Consider the following 26,730-nt stretch of genomic DNA (forward strand, 5'->3'; position numbering starts at 1 on the left):
CTGATTTGAAAAACTGCCGGTCGCCAGCTTCTTTGTTTACAAGAAGCACGCGGAACCTCTGCAACTCTGCCGTCACTATGTTAAGCTAATCTAATTCAGGACAGCACTAAATGAAATAAAAATAACGAATTTTGTATGATCTCTTTTATTTAGTTAAAATTATTCACATTTTCACAGATTCTGCAAGCAGTTCACATACTTTTTCTTGCAACTGTACTTTGTCCATACTTACAAAAGTGATATATTTATATAGAAAAAATTGGAGGTTTAATTTGTTTCTGACACCAAGTAGACTAACAGCTTTGTCCTAACATTCTGTTTTATTTCTTTTTAGGATCGGCAAAGTAATGGCATGTCCTTGAACAGCTATGTGGTGGCTAGCAGTATTGGCAACTTCACCATCAAAAACCTGCAGGATCCCGTCAAGATAGAGATTGCACATTTGAGGCACCAGGTACTCCTCCTTTCTTTTTTTCTATAAGTAATTACAGTAACTATTCATTTTATTTGTGTACCTTCCCGTCAATGACATTTCAAAGCAGTCATTTTCTTCCAAAAAATGATTTGTCCAAGCTAACTAGAACAATTGTGTCTAACAATCTTAATGTGTCTGTCTGTCCTCCAGAGTCAACCAAAGCCTCTTTGTGTGTTTTGGGATTTCAACCTTCAAAGTGAGGGTAAAATAAATGATGTATTTGGCCCCTCTTTAAGCATTAAAACAGTCCCATAGGAAGCTGTACATAATTGTATAATATCCATTTGTCGTCATTAGATCACACAGGGGGCTGGAATAGTGAAGGCTGTGAGGTCAGTCCGGAGTCCAACAGCAACAGGACCGTCTGCTTGTGTAATCACCTCACACACTTTGGCATTCTCATGGTGAGATTTGTGGGATTGGCACCAAAATGACCCAACAGAGTGGTTTCTTGTTCTAAGCCAATATGACAGACTGAACCAATGTCTATGTGTCTTGTCATCCAGAGTGGCTAACCACGCCTGAAACACACAAGGACAAATACTTGGCAAATAGCTAATTAGAGAAACTTCACTGTAGTTTTGCAGTATAGACATGTAATATTAAAGGTGCACTTTATATTATGCTGGTATACGGTATATTGCATTGTGCAGACATTGGCTTTGTAGAAAATCTTTATCACAGGTAGTCATGATTTATTTCATGAGCAATCATTACATGTTTTTTGAAAGAAAAAAACAACTTTTTTGTACTATTCAAGGAATACAAAAATGAAAACTATCCCATAATTTCGGACTCTTCTTAGCTTTGTAATGGCGTTAAATAATGAGAGGGATTTTGAAGCTCCAAAAGGCACATCCATCCATCATAAAAGTATACTATACAACTCCAGCGGGTTAATAAATAACTTCTGAAGCGATGGGATTTTGTATGAAAAATATCCTTATGTAAAACGTTTTTAACTGTAATCACTGTATGCATGTTCACGAGAGAGTCAAATTCTGGTGGATGACCTCTGACCCTTTGTAGCTCCTCTTCTCTTATATCAAATCCATATGACATTTTTATTTATTATTTTATTATTTCATTTATTTTTTCTTTCTTGTTATATTCTCTGCCCTTTCGCGTTCATCAATTCTCACCTAAGCATACGCTATGCCTCAGTCATATTCCATTCATTTCTTTTTATAAAACCTTACACTATGGATGTGTTTTTCATATTTCAGCAATTTCCACTAATAATTAAACTCTAATGAGACACATCTCTGATGAATGCCATTATCGATTGACTTTTCCTCACGTTTGTCTTTTAGGACATCTCTGGAACTTCTACGCAGATAGATGAGAAGAACAACAGGGTTCTTACATTCATTACCTACATCGGCTGTGGCATCTCAGCCATTTTTTCAGCAGCAACACTGCTCACATACATCGCTTTTGAGTGAGTATCTTGACACTATTTGACTTTTAAAGGTGCCCTAGAATGAAAAATTGAATTAACCATGCCATAGTTAAATAACAAGAGTTCAGTACATGGACATCACATACAGTGAGTCTCAAACACCATTGCCTCCTCTTTCATATGTAAATCTTGTTTGTGAAAAACACCAACGAAAAACAAGCGATTCTCAACATTACGCCACCTGTGATACGCCCCTAATATTTGCATGCCAGCCAATGTTAATTGTCAGGCGTAAATGCGCAGCCGAATCAACGGCGTTCTGCAAGTAAACAAGCTTCACACGGGGATAGCAAAAACGGCAGATTGTGGAAATAAATGTTATGATCCAGGCTGTGCAGGGGGTGTGAGGACTTTTCATACCCTTCCCACAGATAAAAAATGTCAACAGTCATGGTTGATGTTTTTAATAAGGTAATGTAAATTGTATCTACTCCAGTAAAAATTTTGGGGGGACCCACCCATATTTTTTGTTGCTTCCGACGTTCATGTGTCTGAAGTAGCATGTCACACTGTGGACTGTATTAATAGCTGCTGAAAATTCAGCTTTGTCATCACAGGAATATATAGCATTTACCTTTTTTTTTTTTTTTTTTACAAATACTTAAGTTATTTTAAATTGCAATACTATTTCAGAATATTGCTGTTTTTACTGTGTATTTGAGCAATTAAATGTAGCCGTGGTTAGTATAAGAGACTTTATTAACCCTTAAATGCATACCTCGGGTTGTTAGCGACCCGAGACGTCATTCACTACCCTGCTCCTCATTATTTTTTTAAAGTTAGACATCAACCTTCTTAGTATTCCTCAACAGTGGTGGAGGAAGTACTGAATCTCAGTACTTAAGTAAAAGTACAAGTAACCAGAAATATATTTACTTTAGTAAAAGTAGAAGTACTACAACGACAACCCTACTTAAGTAAAAAGTAAAAAGTACCTGATTTTAAATGTACTTTAAGTATTAAAAGTAAAAGTACTTGCATAAAAATGTATTCTCTTAATGTCTAATTCTAATAATTAAAAAGAAGAAAACAGTATGAGCGGTGGCATTTTAATTGAGTTAGATTTGGGTTATTGTAATTGTTCTTACCATCTGTTGCCTAGTTTACATTTTGACTTACAATTCTGCTTATCTGCAAAGTTAAATGTCATTTTTCTGAAGCAACATTCTCATCAGCTTTGATGTATTAAAATCTTCATATTTATGATATTTTTACCTTTTATAAAGGACATTTTCCCCATATCTTATTAAATATAGGCTTTGCTTCAGCTTTCCCTTTATATTCTTAAATTTGATTAATAAATTAAATTAGAATAAGATACAATAGGGTTGTTACCAATCAAATTAAATAATTAACACTGGAAAATTACAACTGCACTAAATAATGCTATGAGATTGTTTTAACTTAAAAAAAGTTAACTAAACCACCAGTAGATGGCGGCAGGTGAATCCTTATGAGAGAGTCATTGAGTCGATTCGTTCAAACGGCTGATTCGTTCATAAATGAGGCAGTCGTTTATGAATAGGGCATTGAATCTTTGATTCAGTAACGCACTGTTGCTGTGCAATATGTTATGGTTCAGATGTGGAAATCTGATCTTGGAAATATTTCCGCTGCTGAAATAGAACAAAAGCAATCAAAAAAATGTAAGTGACTTGATGTTAATTCATTGTTTATGGAACTGTCAAATGAAATCAGTGTCACATTTTCTGTCGTGATGGTATTCAGGAAAACAACACTCGTTGGTCGTGTCATATGGTTTTTTTAAACTGTTATAAAATATAAAAACTAAACATTTTGAATTTTTAATGCAGTATGTTACTGAGTTTCTTTGTGTGAGCGGGGCTGATGTTTCCATTTCTCCTCGAGAGGCTGCGCGAGCCTCAACAGCACAACAGTCAATTCATTAGCCTATAACGTACATTATATATTATTATCCGGGTAAGCCTTAATCTCGAGCCCTGAAACTGATCAGAAAATGTAACGAAACGTTGTAGAAATGTAGTGGAGTAGAAAGTATAATAATTGCTGCAAAATGTAACGAAGTAAAAGTAAAAAGTATGCACTATTTATTCTACGTTAGTAAAGTACAGATACTTGAAAAATGTACTTAAGTAAAGTAACGAAGTATTTGTACTTCGTTACATTCCACCACTGTTCCTCAATCAATCCATTTTAAACAATATAACAAAAAAAATAATAGAATTATAATTGAATGCCTGTTTTTTTCACTAGTTTTTTGTCAAAATTGTATAGGGTCCTTAACGACCCGAGGTGTGTAGGATTGTACGTATATATTTTTTGCACAATGATAAATTAATCTATAATGACGAAATAGGGTTCAATTCATGTCTGATACCCAATGATGAAGTGACGTTTCACTCATAGTTACCTCTGAAAGAAAATGAAACAATAATAATTATAATCTGCAAAACTTGAAATGGCTTAGTGATTTACTGCAGAGAGGAAGTACTAAACACAATCAAATATTAGTGTCACTGTCTCTTGATGATGGATGTGCTCAAGAAGCTGTCAGTGATCAAAATATTGATTTTGAAGACGTTGAAAAAGAGTTTGGAGAAAATGCTCAAGATCGCTCATATGAGGCAAATGCGGAATATACTGGTAAACGAACTCTGACGAGGACAGATGATGATGGTATTATACAGTCTTGTTCAAAATAATAGCAGTACAATGTGACTAACCAGAATAATCAAGGTTTTTAGTATATTTTTTATTGCTACGTGGCAAACAAGTTACCAGTAGGTTCAGTAGATTCTCAGAAAACAAATGAGACCCAGCATTCATGATATGCACGCTCTTAAGGCTGTGCAATTGGGCAATTAGTTGAATTAGTTGAAAGGGGTGTGTTCAAAAAAATAGCAGTGTGGCATTCAATCACTGAGGTCATCAATTTTGTGAAGAAACAGGTGTGAATCAGGTGGCCCCTATTTAAGGATGAAGCCAACACTTGTTGAACATGCATTTGAAAGCTGAGGAAAATGGGTCGTTCAAGACATTGTTCAGAAGAACAGCGTACTTTGATTAAAAAGTTGATTAGAGAGGGGAAAACCTATAAAGAGGTGCAAAAAATGATAGGCTGTTCAGCTAAAATGATCTCCAATGCCTTAAAATGGAGAGCAAAACCAGAGAGACGTGGAAGAAAACGGAAGACAACCATCAAAATGGATAGAAGAATAACCAGAATGGCAAAGGCTCAGCCAATGATCACCTCCAGGATGATCAAAGACAGTCTGGAGTTACCTGTAAGTACTGTGACAGTTAGAAGACGTCTGTGTGAAGCTAATCTATTTTCAAGAATCCCCCGCAAAGTCCCTCTGTTAAAAAAAAGGCATGTGCAGAAGAGGTTACAATTTGCCAAAGAACACATCAACTGGCCTAAAGAGAAATGGAGGAACATTTTGTGGACTGATGAGAGTAAAATTGTTCTTTTTGGGTCCAAGGGCCACAGGCAGTTTGTGAGACGACCCCCAAACTCTGAATTCAAGCCACAGTACACAGTGAAGACAGTGAAGCATGGAGGTGCAAGCATCATGATATGGGCATGTTTCTCCTACTATGGTGTTGGGCCTATTTATCGCATACCAGGGATCATGGATCAGTTTGCATATGTTAAAATACTTGAAGAGGTCATGTTGCCCTATGCTGAAGAGGACATGCCCTTGAAATGGTTGTTTCAACAAGACAATGACCCAAAACACACTAGTAAACGGGCAAAGTCTTGGTTCCAAACCAACAAAATTAATGTTATGGAGTGGCCAGCCCAATCTCCAGACCTTAATCCAATCAACTTGTGGGGTGATATCAAAAATGCTGTTTCTGAAGCAAAACCAAGAAATGTGAATGAATTGTGGAATGTTGTTAAAGAATCATGGAGTGGAATAACAGCTGAGAGGTGCCACAAGTTGGTTGACTCCATGCCACACAGATGTCAAGCAGTTTTAAAAAACTGTGGTCATACAACTAAATATTAGTTTAGTGATTCACAGGATTGCTAAATCCCAGAAGAAAAAAAATGTTTGTACAAAATAGTTTTGAGTTTGTACAGTCAAAGGTAGACACTGCTATTTTTTTGAACACACCCCTTTCAACTAATTGCCCAATTGCACAGCCTTAAGAGCGTGCATATCATGAATGCTGGGTCTCATTTGTTTTCTGAGAATCTACTGAACCTACTGGTAACTTGTTTGCCACGTAGCAATAAAAAATATACTAAAAACCTTGATTATTCTGGTTAGTCACATTGTACTGCTATTATTTTGAACAAGACTGTACATCTGCTCAAACTGTATCCTTTCATGCTCCAAAAGGTAACGAAATAGGTTTTATTTTATTCTTCTGTAAGTGTTACTCTAACATTCGCTAACGACCCGAATATGTAAGAACGTTTGGCGAAACAGTCATGCATTTAAGGGTTAAATCTTCTAGACCCCAAACTTTTAAACGGTACTGTAAATGGTTAAAGGTGCAACGGAACTCATTGTATTCTTTGAATTGAATCTGTAGGAAGCTGCGGCGAGACTATCCTTCCAAGATCCTGATGAATCTGAGCACGTCACTGCTCTTCCTCAACATGGTGTTTCTTTTGGATGGCTGGCTGGCTTCATACGACATTGAGGGATTGTGTGTGACAGTGGCTGTTTTTCTGCACTTTTTTCTTCTCACTTCCTTCACCTGGATGGGCTTAGAGTCCATCCACATGTACATTGCCCTGGTCAAGGTCTTCAACACCTACATACGGCGATACATCCTCAAATTTTGCATTGTGGGATGGGGTAAGTTTTACACCTCAAATTCTTTCCAGTGTAAACTTTTTGCTAGTTGATTGCCAATGTTCAATATAACATGAGATCACTGTGAAGGAATGCTGAACATATTTAGCAGTGAGAAGATCGGACTGTGTTTTCAGGTGTCCCTGCTGCGATTGTTGGAATTGTGTTGGCTGTGAGCAAAAATTCGTATGGAAAAAACTATTATGGAAAAGCAGAGAATGGACAGGGCACATCAGAATTGTAAGTTTGGCCCAAGAAATTCGAACATACCATTTTTTGTTAGATTTCTTCTGTGAAAGTTAAATGCACAGACCTGTGTTGTTCACATTCTTTATAAAGAATACATTTCTTTTGGAAAGGTTTTATACTTCCTTATTTTGTTGGTTTTACCTGTCTTTCTTTCTGCAGCTGTTGGATTCATAATCCAGTGGTATTCTACGTGACGTGCGTGGGCTACTTTTCCATGATCTTCCTGATGAATGTTGCCATGTTCATCGTGGTCATGATCCAGATCTGTGGGCGTAACGGCAAGCGCAGCAACCGAACACTTCGAGAGGAGATCTTGCGTAACATGCGAAGTGTGGTCAGCCTGACTTTCTTGCTGGGCATGACCTGGGGCTTTGCTTTTTTCGCCTGGGGTCCAGTCAGTCTGGCCTTCATGTACCTCTTCTCCATTTTCAACTCCCTACAGGGTTGGTTTATACTCACACCATTTTCAATATCCTGTACATTTAAAGCCCCCTGGAATCACTTGATGCTGGGCAATTGTGGGTATGATATTTTTCATGTGTTCACACAGAGAAAAAAGGTGTCAAATTTTACTTTTAGGGGTACAGCAGCTTGTCACCCTGAAAATTATATATTTGTACCGTCTTCTTTTTTTACCACAAAAAGGTTTATAGTAGTACCTTATGTTATGTAAGCTATAGGATACTAATATGCACCTTTTAGGGGTAAAAAAGATACAATGATGTTCTTTTAAGGGTACTGCCCCATGATAAGCTGCTGTACCATTTCCTATTTATACATACCAAATGATTTTCACCCTAATCTGATAGGCTTTAGTTACACCACAGCCATACACTATGGTTTGCTACTTTTTTAAATGACCAAAATCTTTGTAGTGCTACATGAGTCATTTATCAAATATCTATTTTAAATCCATATCATCTGTCAAATGGGAATTCTGTCGATTTACATTTTAAAACATTTAGATTCTCCACATTATTTTTATGGGCTCTTGATTTTTTTTCTCAAACATTTTTATTGGACATTTCGGTAAAAAAAAAAAAATTAATTACAATTATTCAAATTTTAGGTCATAATATTATTGGTATTGAAAAACAATTGTAACCCAATTGTATTCTGCCGAAACCCGGGATCGAACCAGGGACCTTTAGATCTTCAGTCTAACGCTCTCCCAACTGAGCTATTTCGGCCTGTAGGGGCGTAGTGTGAATTAACTGTAGTTCTTTTTGTGATCCGCTAGAGGTCGCTTTGTTTTTGTTAGTATTAAATGTGAAATACAATTCGAAATTAGTGTGTAGATTAATGCTTAAGACTTTTTTTTTTTCCCCCAACAGGATTGTTCATATTTATTTTCCACTGTGCCCTGAAAGAAAATGTACAGAAGCAGTGGAGGAGATATTTGTGCTGTGGAAAGTTCCGCTTGGCAGACAATTCAGGTAGTTACATTTTGTTTCATTGAATTAATAGTTGTTTTTTCACGGGGAATTTTGTCAGATACCATATGTAATAATCCAATAACAATGGACATTTCTATATTTAATAAACTTACGTGGGTGCCTATCGTTTGCTGGAACATGTCCCTCTCTACTCGTTGCATCTCGGCACAATGCATTTATGCACCATCTTCTTTTTCATTTTAAATACACGCGTTATTGTACAGTAAATCTTATATAGGCGTTTTTGGGTATAGCCTGTGCTGTTACTACATCTTTAGGTGCTGAATTCCTGAGGCTTGGGTTGCACTTAGAATGTGCGTTTCATTAAAGCCCAGCTTTTGAGACTTTAGCAGAATTATTGTTAATAAAATTTAGGACCAGAGAGAACTTAGCTGGGCTTTACTTCCAGTTAAATCTGATAAAAAAAAGATATGAAGTTAAGTGCTGTTTTTCGAATGCCATGGTCCCACACAACTTTCCTTAATGAAGTTATGTTGCATTTATGATGAAGGAATTGTTTTATATACTGCCAGAATTAACATTAGTTTTCTTGTGACAAAAGTTAACTGGTAGTTATAGATAACATTTAACCATATTTTGCAGACTGGAGCAAGACTGCCACTAATAATACCAAGAAAGTGAGTTCTGATAACCTGGGAAAGTCCCTCTCCTCCAGTTCCTTTGGCTCCACGACAGCCAACTGGACGTCTAAAGCCAAAGCCACACTAAACCCCTTTGCCAGACACAGTAATGCAGGTGAGCATAAAAATAATAATATGGATTGCTGCCTTTGACCACAGTTGGTGTTGCATTAAGATGAACTAAAACTGGTATTTAATTTCAAAAATAGGGCTTGACAATGTTTTGTTAGCATGCTTTAAGTAATATATTCCTATGATGTGTAATGGTTGATTATTTGCCTTGTGTTACTTTGTGCTGTGCTCTACTGTGTTACTTTTTTGTGTGACTGTGTACGCCTTGACTCAGTGGTGCTGTGTGTCTGTATTTATGTTTGTGGTATAGATAGTACCCTGCAATAATGCCACGGAGAGACTTCCTGAGGTAAAACCACGCAAGCCAGCCTGAGTTCACACTGCTTTTCTCTATTCATGTGATCAGCTTACCCTGTTGGGATAGACTAAATTCAATCCAGCAGCCCTAGACATAATACCTAGTCTAACTCACTCCTAACACATAAATTTTACTTTTTGACCCTCCAAAACAGTCCTTTCTTATGACTACGTTAAAAAAAAACCTGTTAGGCATCTGCTGTGATGTTTTATGATGGAATAGTTACCTGTTGGATTGAATCCAAGTTGTGGAGTGACATTCAAGAACTAGAAAGCACACTGCTGCTGGTTGTCATTGTGATTAGTTTAGCAAATCAAGTTGCTAGCGGAGTGGTGCAATACAAGGAAACACCTCAATGCTGAAAAAATCATAGACTTTATAGAGGTTATAGACTTGACTCCAATCCAGCCTTTCAGTTGACATTGACAAGCTTTAGTGTCTTTTGAGAGTTTTGAATGTCATTTTCACTCTGTTTTTCACTAATTTTCCTCATGATGGGCTGTTTTTATTTGTCTCCATTTTTTTATTCGTTTTGTCTGGCAGTGAATGTCCCCACAGGAAAAAATACCCAGTTTGCATTGCTGACTAAAACATATAAAATCATACACAGTAAAACTTAACGTCCACAGCAGGATCAATCTACATGCTGGGCATGCAAAAAACAATCCACTTGTCCCAGACAAGCGTTAATGTCGAGAACTGGAACAGATTTTATGCTCTTCTTCTATAGCACTATTAATGCACTTAACATCAGAGATATAAACACTGTAAATACAATTTTTACTTTGTGTACTTAGTACTGCTCATCACTTTAGCTAATTGTACTGTCATGCACAGTAGAGTTTGTCATTGTAAAATATTGAGACACCTAGGATGTAGGAGGTATAAAATTGCTTCACAGATCTGATGTGCCCTGCTATTTTACACATGCTAAGGTCAAAGAAATGTGCTGGTTATGAAACTGCAATTGCATCATTACATGAAATTATACATACATCATACATTCTCCAAAATATAACTTAGTAAAGCTCATTCAGTGTAATTATTTATTTTAAGTTATTGTAATGTACACAATTTTTCCTTAAAGGGGGGTGAAATGCTGTTTCATGCATACTGAGCTTTTTACACTGTTAAAGACTTTAGCTCTGCCCACACGATACGCCTCCAGCCACTCGTTTTTTTCCGGAAAGACTCGGTACAGCCTATCTTTCTTTTATAAGTATAATAAAACTAAAGACTTTTCAGAGATATGAAGGATGCAATACTATAAAGGTACTCAAGATTGACATGAGATTGAGATTGACTGAAACTGAGTGTTATAGACCCGGTACTTCCTTGAAAATAAATTCCAGCCAAGCGCTGAAACAACCATAATGACATGACCCTTCACAATAGATAAGGTGTTACAATAAACGGTGATATCGTCCATCGGCACAACCCTAATTTAAGTAAATGTTAATTCTAATGTCTGATCTGTGAACAGTAGTTTCTGATATGTAATGATTCATGTAGTCATTCATGTACATTCATGTATGTTCTTTGTCTATGTTTCAGTAAATCAAGCTAAACTGTCAACTTCATATTGTTTCTCTTAGTAGGATGAAAATAATCTGTTATTTAAACTGATTATATAGAAAGTGATTAAAGAACACTCCTTTACAATCGCTGAAGCTGACAATCAAAAAGCTTTATTGCAAACAAGTTTATCAGACAGTGACCGAGTTCTGGACTCTCGCCAAAACTCCCTTTATAATCAACAAATCTCTCATTAACAGTAAACTGTGAACTGTTAGTTATGATGAAAGCAGTCATGAGAGTGGATGAGATCACTGCATTCATGCACTCAACATCGGCTACAATCACTGCAACCTTTCATGCCACTATCTAAATATAATGCTATAGATCTAAATGTAATGCTTTAATCAACACTTTTGATGATTAGTTAACCATGAGAGCTGTAATAGTAAAAATAAACATGAAATACTTAGCTATTTCATATGCAAAGATGTTAGCCAATAACAGCAGTGGGCATTTAAACTGAAGTCTCACAGCAGACACGCCCCTTCAAATAGAGCGTTTAGAGCAGAGGGCTAAAATCAGGGTAGGAAAAATGCCTTTTATTTCTAAATTATTAAAATTTTGAAAAGTAAAATTTATATTAAAGTTATAAGTGCACCCCAGGGAACATTATAAAACAATACAGTTCATGACTCCTTAAAAAAAGTTGGAGATATGCAAAATCTCTAAGACCAAAGACACACTGCAAGTGTGGTGTGAGTGTGGCGTTTCTGTTGCGTGTCAGCCGCGGACCAACTGTGTGTCGTTTTCACTGTCTTTACACACCAGAAGCATGTCTGACGCGGCGCTGCTTGTTAATGTTAAACTTTATGTTAAATATAAATATATAGCCTACTGATACAGCAAAGACAATGTCGCAGTAGCCTATTGACCATATATAGGCTACAGAATATTTTGTCCTATATTAACAGGTGCAATCTTTAAAAATCGATAATTATGTTGTTGTTTTTTATTATTACAATTAGGCATCTGCATTTATGTTAACCTAGAGACTTTCAAACATTAAATGACATTTATTAATATGTATTTGTGTCAAAATGACATATACATCTTTTCCTATACTATTTTTCCTGGAACAGCTTCTAACACGCTTGAGTGTACCGTGAAAAATAGGCGCCTGTTCTATTTCTATCATGCACACGGTGAGCAGCGCGTGTCACGCAGGCAGTGTGCAAGCTCTAACCTGTTAACATGGGAGCTGAAATAAAACGGACGCGTCACGCAGCCGAGACACTCACGCCACACTGCAGTGTGTCTCCATCCTAGCCCAGAGGTTGGAGATTTTAGCATACTCCATGTCAACCTTTCTTGCTCGTTGTGACAACTAACGTATGCAACTTCCGCACAATATACAGGCTTCTAAGTCGCCTGAACAACTTCTCTCTATTTACGAAAATTTACATAGTGTACCTTTAAAAAATATTAAAGAATACTTTTTTTTCTTCTTCTAAATTTCACTTTTTGCTATTTTATTTTTGCACCTTATAGCAAAGTGAAAATCCCATCAGGCAGAGGAAGGACTAGTGCTAGTCAATTACAACACAATTTGTGGCTATATGTTCATTTGAATACAGATTTATTTGACTTTTTATTTGTTGTTGTTTTGTTTGTTTTTTTTGTTTTTTTGTCAGTGTGTCACAATATGTGGATTTTGCTACTTTGCTATTATAATACATTGATCAGGCATACCATTATGACCACCTTTCTAATATTGTGTTGGTCGTCTTTTTGCTGATAAAACAGGCCTGACCCATCAAGGCATAGACTCCACTAGACCCCTTAAGGTTTGCTGTGGTATCGGGCACCCAGATGTTAGCAGTTAAGTCCTTTAAGTCCTGTAAGTTGCGAGATGGGGTCTCCATGCATCTGACTTGTTTGTTCAGCACATCCCACAGATGTTTGATTGGATTGAGATCTGGGGAATTTATAGGCCAAGTCAACACCTCAAACTTGTTGTGCTCCTCAAACCATTCTGACTTGTCTGTGGTTATGCAGCCCCACACTGTGTATTTTGGCACCTTTCTATCAGAACCAGCAATAACTTCTTGAGCAATTTGAGCTACAGTAGGTCCAAGTAACCAGCCTCCACTCCCCACATGCATCAATGAGCCTTGGCCACCCGTGACCCTGTCGCCGGTTCACAACTGCTCTGACCCAGTCGTCTAGCCACTTGTTCAAATCCTTACATTTGCCAATTTTTCCTGCTTTTAACACATCAACTTTTGGATATATCCCACCCTCTAACAGGTGTCGTGATAAAGAGTTAACTATGTTATTCACTTCCCTTGGTCGTAATGTTATGCCTGGTCGTTGTAGAATATTATAATTAACTGTCTAAATTACCTCATCATTATCTTCAAATAATGGCTTTTATAGCATAGTACATATAGGAGCATAATATGTTCTGGTTGAAATGCCAAAACTGTGCTCCAATTTGAGTTATTCTGTATTTAGTCCTGTAGGTCAGTGTACCTTTCTGGAGCCCTGATTTCCCTCATAATAGGACAGACGCTGTTCTATTTGTTGCACGTTAAAAAGAAATCATTGCACAGAAAAACTTAAAGGGATAGTTCACCCAAAACTTGCAATGTGATGTTTATCTGCTTATCTCCAGGGCATCCAAGATGTAGGTGTGTTTGTTTCTTCAGTAGAACACAAATGAAGATCTTTAAGTCAAACCGTTGCAGTCTGTCAGTTGTGTAATGCATGGCAATGGTAACGTTTTAGAGTATGAGAGCTATGAGAGTAAAAAAAAACATGCACAGAAGAAGAAAAAAAAATGTATATATATATATATATCGATTAAAAAAATTAATCTAATTAATTAGAGGCTTTGTCATTAATTAATCGAAATTAATTGCATTTTAATTGCATATAAATATTTGACCTGAGAACAATGAGAAGTAATTTTTCACATTGATTTTTAGTATACCATTGAATAATGACTGAATACATAAGCTTAATCAACAAAATATTGTTTATTTATTTTAGTCCAGCAGACCAGTGCAATGTTTGTCATTAAGTTTAGCAAAAACATTTTTGTGATATTTGAGGCTCGATGTGCTGCGGTGATACGCAAATTCCTATATTGTATAGCTTGCACACAACCATGCTCTTGTCGAAACTTCCATTCTTTCGTTTTTTTAAAACAAAATTTCCCATCCATGGGGCCAAGCAAAGCGGTCTCATCAGCTTCTTCATTCATGTTCTCTATGGTTTGTTGTTGTCGTGACTCGTGAGCACTTGTTGGTGTTCCAGTATAATCAGTCCGTCGAAACTCATTCATTAAAAAACCCTCCGCGGTGCAAAAATAAATGTGGTTAAAACTGTTATTTATTTTTTTGCGTAATTAATTATGCGTAATTATATTTTTTATATATATATATATTCATTCCAAAGAATCTCAAAGTGCAACCAAGGGGGGGAAAAGAAAAGAATAACAAGTAAAATTATAGAATTATATATATTATTTTTATGTATTGCGATCTATGCTTGAACGCGGCATCACTTCCTGTAGGTTAGGTCGAATGTACACAATATGGCTTATCTCAATGGGATACACGCAGCGGAAGTGATCTCTCGCATGTATCTCTACGCCATATCGTGTGTTTTGATCTCTCAAAACTATGAACTATCACTTTAAGCAATATTGTTCTGGCAAAAGCACTATAGAATGGGACTGAAGGTGCATGTGTGCATTGGAATGTTATTTTGCCCAAGAATGTACAAAGGCATGGAAAATCAACAGAATGGCATGGACAATAATGACTGACCCTTTTTAATGACCATTAGTTGAATGAATTGGAAACTAATATGAACTGTCAAAGTATTGACAACACCCATTCTGCTTTCTTTTAAAGCAGCCAACATGTTAGAAAATAGTTTACATTGGGTGCCAATCCATTCACCATCTTCATATTGTATGCTAGTGTATATCACTTTGGCATCAGTACTTGATTGCTCCCTATTGCAACTATTATAAAAGTATATTTAAGTATATAAAAGTATACACAGTCCTTCAATCAACCATTGTGGCATATTTGCAGGTAAAAGTTTCTCCAATCAGAGCAGTCCCAAATGCAGCCCTTCCGACGGAGAGGCTTCCTCGTCCATCCTCCCCGTACACCAGGTTTTGGACAAAGTAAAGGGCTACTGCTCCGTACGCTCGGACAACTTCTACAAAAACATTATCCTGTCAGACAGCTTTAGCAATAGCACTAAATTCTAGGGAGAGGAGGCTGATATGGAGCCCTCCGGTGTCCCAGACTGTACCTTGTGCGGAAAGGCAGGATCATGTTTATACGCTACAGTGCATATTGAGTTAACCCTCCCCGACTGGAGTAGAGAAACACATAACCCTGTAGAGAGGGCAAGCTATGAAAGTGTGGATTTTACATACTGTGATATTCAGCTTATACTGACTAAGTGATCTGTAAATAATCATAATATATTTTACTGTTTGTGCTTTTTCTAATTTCTGTTTTGCATACTTTTTTTTTTTGCACATCACCTTGTTTTGTTTCTTTTGGTTTGAGTATTTTGTATATATAACTGCATAAATGCTTGTTCTGCAGCAGAAAAATGGGACCATTTCACAACCAAAGACTTGACAAACATGAGGGGTAGTTAGTTGCTCTGTTTGGGACTGAAAGAATACGGATGGTTGGAGCTTGAATTTTTATGCTTGTGAATTTTGCTTTGGTTTAGCTTACATTTTACATTTTCACTGTAAATTAGTTAATACATTTTTGTCGTTATTTAAATGCTCTTTATCTTTACATGATCTACTACTGATTAACATGTTACAGAAAATGTTTTTTTTTTTTTACAGTGTGAACATTGTTCAATTGTTTCAATGCATACAGCTACATAAAACTGCTCTAATAGAAGGGCAGGACACCGATATCTGTCTTTGACAACAGAATGGAAAACAACAGCTATATACACCAAATCTAACATGTTCAGACCTTCCTTTTGCTGTAGTTTAGTGACATTGTTGTTTTGTCTTGGTATTTATTTTAAACGCTTTTAAGAGATTTCTATGGTTCAGTAAGAAAATGTCAGCAGTAGAAAACACTTACCAAGGGCTGTTCAGTTCGCTCTGGTCATCAGTGTAGATCATCATTAGTATAGCGGTTATGGATGCTTTATGAAAATGTGACATCTTGCATATTAAATGCACTTAAACCAGATTGCGTCTGTCTTATTTTGTCTGCTTATGGTGAAATGCCTGAAATATTAGCGATTCCTAAAAAATGTTTGTATTCTGCCTGGTTTGTGTATTTCTTGAATATGAATTGTCTTTGATCTCTTTGGTGAGAGCAAGATGGCGGTGTACCTTCTTTTAATGAATTTCACGAAAATACAGAAATGTTAACTGCTTATTGAGTTAACACAAAGAATGCGCATCAGGTGAGTTTTAATCTTTTACATTTTTAATTAATCTATAAAGCCACTGTAAACGGCTGTATAACAAGTTATATATTAGGCTTGTTACATTACAATGCTAGCTTTGTTGTAAATAACAAAGCCTGACAGTGTTACTAAATACCCATTATTCAACAACAGGCTGCATCCGATTCCGCCATGTTTCTCACTGACATGCCCCCAACTTGTACAAGGCTTAAAGAAAATCCCGAACTTCCCACTGGTATTTATTTACGACTTCGTGGTGGCGTTCATGTGCATTCAACTCGTGAATACGATCTGCACGACATGACTTGGACGCACATGATGTCATAAACACTTCTCCTCTTAAATAGCTTACGAATTCTGGAGGACTCGAACGCAACATATGTTAAAAATGAATACCTGGCCAAAGATTCCCTGGTCTACCTTTCCCGGTTAGAATCCGAAGTGCAGATCCGTGCACATCGCTAATATTACCTACAACAACTCATTAAGCATGGACGAGGATTCGAACTACAAGCATGAACAAAACGTGTTAAAAAAAAAACTACAAACATGGCGGATGTGCGAAAGTCTACCTGACGAAACGATCTTCATTGCCATCCACATTATTTTTCATCTGCAACAGCATTGTGAACTTTTGTAATGATACTTTTGGTCATTAACTTTTAAATGCAGCATTATGCACATTGCAAACACTTGAGTTGTCCACATAAAGGACGACTGGCAGATCAACACGATACTCCGAAATGGTAGGAAATTAAATTGAATTGAATTTTGTGGATTTTAACTATGACAAGATGATTGACAGGGCAATTTAAACCGTTTAAACGGTAACAAGAATGCATGTGACTAAGTAGTGAGCTAATTAAAAGACGCAGTTAAGCTACTACTCTTGTAGCATCATTTGTAGGCTATTGACAAAAACAGCCTGCATACTTTTAGGACAAACGTGCAAGGTTCTCTCAAAGTTATGAACAGACCTTTCCATTTACTGCAATGTTTGTTACAGTTTTTTTAATACCATAACAATTAAAAAAAAAAAAAACTTTACTAGTAGTCTGCATGTTTCTTAATCTTAAGAGAACATTAAAAAGTGCTCTCATGATGTTTGCAAAATGATAAAATGGAACATTCCTTTGTTTCCGAGAACATTCAGAAATACTGTTTCCATAACTAAGTGGGAACAGAAATCTTTATTTTGTTAGGGATGGTATGTAGCGCAGTACATGTACATGAATAATGTAGATTGTAGAGCAAGAGCTTTAGGAATTACATTTTACAATACCTTACTTCTTGTTTGATATTAAAAGTGTTCAGAGTCACACAGTAAAATATCATGATAAATTAAGACTTGTATGCCTATGTGATGTGGTTATATCTTGATCATTTTAATCATCTGTTTTTAACTCACTTTTAATCATTTGTTGGGTTTTGACAGGGTGTTTCCCAGAACCTAACAATGTGGTTAGTGGCTGGCTCAATGCGTCTGACTGTAACAGGGGGACAGGAATAGAGAGTGTTTGTTCCTTTGTCCCGGTAGTAAATGAGAGCACCACAAATTCCTTCCAGAAGTTTCTTGTGAAAGCCTTCCTGTGAGGTAAACCAGCATTCCTGATGATGCCAAAAATGAATGGAGATAAATAGCTGGCCTTATATAAGGATTCAGGCACTACTATGCTATTCACCTTAACTTACATGAACGATCCTTCAATATGTGATTACTCAGCGACCAGAGCAGAGCAGCCAGGCAATATTGGTTTACACTAGAAAGGCTTTACACATCACCTCATGGAAAACAACAACAACAGCAAAAGAAAGAGCGAGTGCAGTTATTCAGAAAATTGCTAGCCTCTAGCACTGTGGAAACATTTAGCTTTGCCATTACCCTCTCCCATGATGAGACTGTTTGATCTCTGGGCACGGTGACAGTTTTATCAGTTTCTCTCCCACTATACCTCTCTGAAGTTATTTTCTGCGTAACTGTGATGTCTTCCACTTTTTCTGTACACATTTAACCTCACGTTCATCACGTACTGTATCTATAATAAAACTTTCATTATAGGTACAGTACGTTTGTAAGCAGTTTTTCTGTCATTGGAAGTTTAAAATCCAGAACTTAGTGACAAAAAACTTAATTATAGGCTATACTGCAGTCATATTTCATCAAGAAAGATGCTCTATGTGAAAAATGTCACCAATGACTACTGTAGGTTTTAGGTTTTTTTATTTGCCTTTTCACATTATATTCAGCTCAGATTAGAAATTAATTGCAAGTTTCAACTGTCTGAAAAATCAAACTACTGTATATATCCACACTGATACATGTAAACTGCTTGTCTTAGTTCTGTGAAATTGTTCAAACTTTAATTTGCAGAAAGCTAGACATAATAGTAAAACTCTGAACCTTACAATCTATTTTTTTTTTACAATGACTTAACGCTAAGAATAAACTGGATGCAAGAATGAACTTTACCCAAGGTCAACTAATATGTTTAATGTCAAACATAAAGTGACCAAACCACTATTGCGCTTAATAAATAGTCAGATGTATTCACTATAAGGGAAGAAAATTGGAAGCAATACAAAGCAGTTTTACAGTTTTCTGTAAAATACTTAGATGATCCACTCCTATTTTCTTCATATACTGTCACTATTGAGATGGTAGCATTTCATGACATGTCCAGTAGGTGTCTAATGATGTCTAATACTGTACTTTGTAAACCATTCACAGCACTCATATTCAGACATGGCCAGGCTTGCTGCCCAAACAGTAATAATATACAGTAAGTTACTATGTAGCTTTTTTCATCTCTCTCAGGTTTGTATTGTATTGTGCCTCCTCTGTCTTTGGGGTAATTTAGACTTGTATCGTTCTTTGTAGTTTCTGGGATGGTATCTTTTGACTGAGGCATTTTCATCTCTGAAAAAGACACCAAGTAGAACATCAGTAAAAAACAATGTAACTGCCACAATGTGTGAATTTTATAATGACACTCACTTTTTCTGGAGATCCAAGTAAGAGCAAAACCGCGCACACTTTGTGTCTCTCCTGTCAGCGCATAGGCATCGTTCCACATCTCGTCTTAGACGCATTTGGAGTGAACCTACACCATAGGGAATGACCTGACTGAAAGAGAACAGCTGATATTTTAAAGTGCATTTCAAACATATACCAATATTTAACATATGACATTTAACATTTTTATGACACCCACAAAGCCTGATGCTACCACCCCCACGCTTCACAGTAGGGATGGTGTTCTTGGGATGGTACTCATCATTCTTCTTCCTCCAAACACGTTTAGTGGAATTAATAACAAAAAGTTCTATTTTGGTCTCATTTGACCACATGACTTTCTCCCATGACTCCTCTGGATCATCCAAATGGTCATTGGCAAACTTAAGACGGCCCTGGACATGTGCTGGTTTAAGCAGGGGAACCTTCCGTACAATGCATGATTTCAAACCATGACGTCTTAGTGTATTACCAACAGTAACCTTGGAAACAGTGGTCCCAGATCTTTTCAGGTCATTGACCAGCTCCTCCCGTGTAGTTCTGGGCTGATTTTTCACCTTTCTTAGGATCTTTTAGACCCCACGAGGTGAGATCTTCTCATCTTCTTCGCCCCAGTCCAAGAGAGATGGACAGTAATGTTTAGCTTCTTCCATTTTCTAATGATTGCTCCAACAGTGGACCTTTTTTCACCAAGCTGCTTGGCAATTTCCCCGTAGCCCTTTCCAGCCTTGTGGAGGTAAACAATTTTGTCTCTAGTGTCTCGGTGGACAGGTGTCTTTATGCAGCTCATGACCTCAAACAGGTGCATCTAATTTAGGATAATAAATGGAGTGGAGGTGGGCATTTTAAAGGCTGTCAAAATTAACACGTTAACGCAAATTCATCTTAACGGCTCTAATTTTATTAACGCGCGGTTAACTCTGCGTGCATTTTCTGTTTTATCTGTGGTGTAGGCCGTAGTTGGAGAAATTGAGATAAGCCATAAAGGATATAACAAGTGCAGTTATAGCCTACATAAGATACCATATTAGTTATAGCCTACATACGATACCATAATTTCTGTTTAACTTTTTTTAGACTACAGGTCGAAAGAAAAGCGCGTTTTTACACGGAGCAGCAGATTCTCTGCAGTCCAAGTCCGAGCACGATGCGCGAATACACACTAAGCTCAATCTCGCTAATATCCGAGGTAAATCATTAACACCATCACTACTTGCAGTGTTTTATTGAACTAGAAATATTACAATCGGCCAAAACGAATACACAGGTTACTTTTCTGAACAAGAGCGCTCCAAGTTCGTGTTTCTCACACTGTTCACGTGAATCACGGCACAGTTCAGTGCACACACACAAAATACTGGCCGTTCAATAGGGAATGCGCATCTCTTAAAGGGGCCACATTATATTCCAGCTCTTAAAGGGGCCATACTATATTCCTACTTGTTGGATATGGACCTCCTCCAGGTATGGGGTGGTACTGGAGCACTCCCAGGTCTGCATGACAGCTTTCACATTACCAATTTTTCATACGAGCTGTGCCCTGTTCTGAATTAAACTACCAGTGTAAAAACTCCCTTTATTTATATTCTTAAAATGAGAGAAATCACTGCTAATTCAGAATTTTTTTCAAGCTTAGGCATAAGAGACATGAACAAGTTATTTGAAAAACATCTGTGACCTTTGATACATGTCTAGTCTTCATGCTCTGTTGAGTATGGTTTCACACTAATAATAAACATATATTTGTATTATATATATACACACACACACACACTCTCACCTAAAGGATTATTAGGAATACCTGTTCAATTTCTCGTTAATACAATTATCTAATCAACCAATCACATGGCAGTTGATTCAATGCATTTAGGGCTGTGGTCCAGGTCAAGACAATTTCCTGAACTCCAAACTGAATGTCAGAATGGGAAAGAAAGGCACACTTTAGGCCCCTTAGTGTCAATTGGGCATTGTTTAAATGCCATGGCCTACCTGAGCATTGTTTCTGACCATGTCCATCCCTTTATGACCACCATGTACCCATCCTCTGATGGCTACTTCCAGCAGGATAATGCACCATGTCACAAAGCTCAAATAATTTCAAATTGGTTTCTTGAACATGACAATGAGTTCACTGTACTAAAATGGCCCCCACAGTCACCAGATCTCAACCCAATAGAGCATCATTGGGATGTGGTGGAACGGGAGCTTCGTGCCCTGGATGTGCATCCCACAAATCTCCATCAACTGCAAGATGCTATCCTATCAATATGGGCCAACATTTCTATAAAGAATGCTTTCAGCACCTTGTTGAATCAATGCCACATAGAATTAAGACAGTTCTGAAGGCGAAAGGGGGTCAAACACTTTAGGTAATAATCCTTTAGGTGAGTGTATATTTACATATATACAGCTCTAGAAAAAATTGAGAGACCACTTAACATTGAGAAGTCCATGTTAACTGCTCTCTTATTTTTTTCAGAGCTGTATATAATAGCCTAATAATAAGCTAGCATTATAATAAAGACGAATCAACGAATCATTTGACCTGGTGTTTGAATTCCCATTTGTTTTGAGGTATAAAAGACTTCACTCTTGTTTCACTTCCCTAGAGCCAGACCCTCAATCTTTGGTTTCTATGTTGTTTTTCACCAAAGACAGTCTGCCTGTCCTCAGGTCTCCATGCGTGGGCCACATTAATGAGACCACACACTTAAATACAACCAGACACGTGCTTTCAGCGTGTACAGGTTACCAGCGTCAGCCCCCGACAGATTTCAACCTCCACTTCGCTCTCTTTTGTGTATTGCTCACAGAGAGCTCAATAGGAACACAGACAGACAAATCAGTGTTTGGATGATGTACCTGGGTGTATCGACCCAGACGATTCCTATATGGCAAAAGTACACGCATTCTTTGTCCTTCAGGTTTTCACAGGAGCAGCGTCTCTCACGATGGTGAATTTCAGGAGTAGCATTCACAGATGGACTTCTGTTTGCATGGGACCCTGGGATTTTAAACAACAAGTAACAAAAGAAACAACAATCAAAATCAAAAAAACATGTTACAAAAGACCTCTATTTCAAATAAATCCTGTTCTTTCTATTCCGTTTCCACACAAATATTGCATATTCTGAAGGACATTGAAGACATCACGGGAATAAATTACATTTTAAAATATATCACATCAAAATATATATTGACAATATTGCTCCATGATTTAAGTAATAGATTTCTAGCAAATATTTTTCTATTTCCGCAAGCCTAAGTTTTCTTTCGTAATATTTTTTTATGTGTGTTATACCTGAGACGAAAAAATGTTGGGGCAGCATCTTTGCTTGAAGATGTGAGACATAACATGTCTAAGCTCTTGCTGCTGTCTAAACATTTCAGCAATGTTGTGTCTTCGAGGTCCTCTTTGTTTTAGGCCATTAATCCTGAGGATCCTCATACAGATCCTGTTTTCATGTAACTATGATCTAATAGGTTATCCGTTTAGAAGAGTTGAACTTCAGTAAAACATTAAAATCATGTTACGTAATAAAAATGAAAGAAACCTAAAAACAAAATGGTTAAGGTTGCATGAGCTTCATTAAGGCTGAGGGAAATGAAAAGCTAAGTGGCCCATGTGGACCATGTTTAAAGAAGACAGCAAATACGAATCTGTGGCCAACCACATTTTATGCCTGTAGGATTCCAGCAGCGCGTGTAGATGGTACAAAGCAAACCACCACTACAGCTTCCGATGGTTGGGGTTTTAAAAGTTGAATCAAAAACAGATCTCTTGTTCATTGACAACATAGTAACTCTTTAACAAAAAATACAGTAAATACAAAAGAACAAGATGGTATTTACATGACATGCTAAGGTATTTTAAATAATACCATGGTACTTTTGATAATTGGAAAAGTAAAAAAAATATTTAGAAAAAAAGTTACCTGGTTGCCTTAAAATTTTGAGTTCACTGAAATTAAAATGTTGAGTTAATACAATGAACATTTTTTGAGATTCGACAACTTTTATTAAAATATTATTAAAAGATTTTGTCAGCATATTGGGTAATTGTGTGTTTTATTTCTGATGATGCAGTGAAATATGCCAAATAGTGCTATTTTCATGATTTATCTTTTTTTTATGTGGTTCAGATACAATAATATTTTGAGTTTCTATTTATTAAACAAATTTCCTTCATTGTATCAACTTAAATTTTTAATTTCAATAAACTCAAAATTTTAAGGCAACCAGGTTACTCACTTTTTTTTAAGTTAAACCAACAATAAACCAACATTTTTTTTACAGTTGGTCTTTACTTAGTGACCCTATTTAGTGCCATCATTCACTGTCCACATTAATTTGTTAAAGTTAGACATCAACCTTCTTAGTATTCTATCAATTCATTACAAACAATACAAGAAGAAACAAATGAAAGAATGTGTTTTGCCAGTGTTTTTTTGTTTTTTGTAAAAATAAAAAAAATTATATAGGGTCACTTACGATTCAAGGTGTGTAACAATGTAAGTATTTTTTTCTACACAATATTAATTGAATCTTTGATGAATGAAAAGGTGCAATACACCTTCATTCCATTGTCTGATACACTATGATGAAGTGGCATTTCACTCATCGTTACTGCAGGCAGAAAATAAAAGAATAGGATGTATCATCAGCAAAAACTTGGAATGGCTGAGCAATTTAATGCAGAGCATGTACTGAACATAATCAAATATTATTGAAACTGTTACTTAATGGTGGATCTGGCAAAGATATATATTGATTTTGAAGATGTTTTGAGGTTTAAATATATGTTCAAGTTTGCGAATATGAGCCAGATGCTGAATGTATACTGTGAAATGAGCTCTGATGAGGACAGTGATGATGGTATCAAACATCTGCTCAAACTGAACCCTTCCAAACTTCAGGAGGTAATGAAATATGCTTAGTTTTATTCTTCTGTAGCTGTTACTCTAAAATTAGGACAGTTTTATTTTATCTTCAGATCCATGTGTTAGATATTGATCCAGGTCTCTAAAGACCTGAATACATAATAATTATTGGCGAAACATTCATGCATTTTAGGGTTAATGATGTAAGATGAAGTAAGGCTACAGGAGATCTCACTCTCTTAAAAGCTCAGCACTGGTAAGTTTTGTTCAGAGTTTTGTTCAGCAGACACGGAAGAGGTGTTTAGTTGGACCTCAGTAACCGGAATGACATCTACGGTGCTCAATCAAGCGAACAGAGCCTGAGGCTCTAAGGCCTTATAGAAACGGATGGAATTGCATGCCCCGGTCTTGTGGAAAGTGATCTGGGAGTGATCACAGTAATCAATCACTATCACAAAGCTGTGGGGGTCTAACTATATACATTTGAAGTGGAATACACAACAAATGGCCTGACTTATGTTTTGATGCTGAAAATGTCCTCAAGGCGTCAGTGAAGCATTGGGGATAGTTTTCATATATCAGGTAGGGATAATTAATCACAACAAATAGCTCAGATCTTGGTAGAGCTTGGAATTTGTTACAAATCCATTGGAATGTCTGCTTAAAATGCCTCACATAATTCACATACAACTGACTTACCATCCTACACTAAATCATGAGAAAGACAATGAGGAAACGTTTTATCTTATCATTGTAATATTTTATCAGATTAGAGTTTTCTAATTTGATACTGGTATGAGACTGTGAGAAATCTAAGGTAAGATCTGTACTCCTTAGCACAGTTTGTTTTCCCAAGAAAAATTTAATTTTGTAACCCATGCCCTGAAGAGAGAAAGGACTGCCAAGATGGATCAGCATAGAATTGTAAAAGACAGGCAAGGGATTACATAAATCCATAACCACCAATGTTAAAACAGACTATCTCACCTATGAACAAGCAGCGAAACGTTTTCTGTTGTTAGCAATAAGATCCCTAATCCCAAATAGTTTGACTGCTGTTATTAAAATGAAAAGCTGTGATAATTTCCGTCCTGCTTGGAGGCCAGCCTTGAAACGCAAAACTTCGGAGGAATATGGTACTGTAGTTCCAGCAATTTACCACAATAATATTCATTTGCTGTATATTATCCTAGTCTAATATCCCAGATATTTGCACTGCATATATCCAGTGCTGAAACTAAAGAGCTCAACAACAAACTGTGTTATGGGGGAATAAATGTGAGCCAACCTGCAACCATGTTAATTGATTCAAGAAAATGTCCCTTGTAAAACAAAATGTATTGTTGCTTGAACTAGTGTTTACATAACTTGCACTGGCTATGAACTCTGCACGCTATTAAAATGAAGCCTACCCACAGTGCAAAAACCTTAGCTAGACCGTTCTGAGGCAATTGTCTATGCTTTTACTCGGAAAGTTACATGTTCTGTGGTCCAGAAGTGGTAGGAGATGGCCTACACATGGGGAGTTTACACCCTTACATGCTCAAACCAGACAGATTAAGAAGCATTTTACGCCACATTTAACCCTAATTCACCAGTTCAATCTTTTGCACGACAAACTGCATATTGTGACTGGTGTTGTAAAAGCAAAGGCATTTAATAACAGAAATCTACATGGGTATGAAAATCTGACTATTAGACAATGTGAGTTATTAAGTGTACTCATGACTGTCTTCTAGGGTACACAAAAGTAGATATTTTGAAGAATGTTGATAACCAAAACATTCCAAATCTCCTATTTTCCAAACCCCAAAACTAATCTAGTATGTTCCAAAGTCCATTTTTGGAACGACATAATATTCATCCCTTTAAATAACAAGAAAACTGCTAAACAAATATTTTTAATATTTAAATTTGATATAAAAATACATTATGTGTAATAAAAGAACAAGCCAGAGAGAATCTTATAATTAGTTTTAACAGCAGAATATTTAATGGCTTATACTAGAGAAAAGCGAATGTAAACCGAATTAGCATTTTAAATTAACATTTTTCAGATGTTTCTAGTAACAGAAAGCCATAATAAGAAAGATGATAGTCATTTACCTTGTTGTTCCAATATGAAAACAACCACACTTATTGCAAATAAGAAGGAAAAATCCATGATGCACAGTTTTTTAACTTGGCAAGCCTGTCTCCTGGATGTCTGTCCACACTCAGAGAGCAAAGCTTTGTGGAGAGAGAGAGCAGGTTGTGGAGTTTCTCAGGAACTCCTGCCACTCTCTCGACACCTCCAGCCTACCACACCCTCCTCCCCCCATCTCTGTCTTTGGATCAGCCTGCCAAGTTGTTCTTCTC

General features: G+C 36.7%; 2 protein-coding genes and 1 non-coding gene across 7 annotated transcripts in view; 1 reads left to right on the top strand and 2 right to left on the bottom strand.

The window, feature by feature from the left end:
- adgrg6 (adhesion G protein-coupled receptor G6) overlaps positions 1-16,274 on the top strand; it is a 59,362-nt gene extending 43,088 nt beyond the window's left edge. For 3 of the 5 annotated variants that reach the window (XM_067417875.1, XM_067417877.1, XM_067417879.1), the window contains 10 exons: positions 335-454; positions 626-677; positions 773-879; positions 1,789-1,916; positions 6,465-6,733; positions 6,868-6,970; positions 7,139-7,422; positions 8,314-8,415; positions 9,019-9,171; positions 15,111-16,274. In XM_067417875.1, coding sequence (XP_067273976.1) covers positions 335-454; positions 626-677; positions 773-879; positions 1,789-1,916; positions 6,465-6,733; positions 6,868-6,970; positions 7,139-7,422; positions 8,314-8,415; positions 9,019-9,171; positions 15,111-15,292 — 1,500 coding nt within the window. In that variant the 3' untranslated portion in view covers positions 15,293-16,274. The remainder of the gene's footprint in view (positions 1-334; positions 455-625; positions 678-772; positions 880-1,788; positions 1,917-6,464; positions 6,734-6,867; positions 6,971-7,138; positions 7,423-8,313; positions 8,416-9,018; positions 9,172-15,110) is intronic. The other 2 variants (XM_067417878.1, XM_067417880.1) reach the window with 2 other exon arrangements.
- On the bottom strand, positions 8,097-8,169 carry trnaf-gaa (transfer RNA phenylalanine (anticodon GAA)). The gene has a single exon. It is a non-coding gene; the product is annotated as a tRNA-Phe (tRNA).
- Positions 16,275-18,674: 2,400 nt separating the features above from the next.
- si:ch211-202p1.5 (uncharacterized protein LOC103909337 homolog) lies at positions 18,675-26,714 on the bottom strand. The gene is made up of 4 exons (XM_067418655.1): positions 26,479-26,714; positions 22,355-22,496; positions 19,475-19,603; positions 18,675-19,396 (listed from the first exon to the last, which is right to left on the bottom strand). Exons 1-4 carry the CDS (start codon positions 26,534-26,536, stop codon positions 19,291-19,293), a joined length of 435 nt encoding a protein of 144 aa, XP_067274756.1. The 5' UTR covers positions 26,537-26,714; the 3' UTR covers positions 18,675-19,290.
- Between the last annotated feature and the right edge of the window lie 16 nt (positions 26,715-26,730).

The sequence above is a fragment of the Pseudorasbora parva genome, chromosome 15 (genome assembly GCF_024679245.1).
Source record: "Pseudorasbora parva isolate DD20220531a chromosome 15, ASM2467924v1, whole genome shotgun sequence".
In the NCBI taxonomy this organism is placed as follows: domain Eukaryota; kingdom Metazoa; phylum Chordata; class Actinopteri; order Cypriniformes; family Gobionidae; genus Pseudorasbora; species Pseudorasbora parva.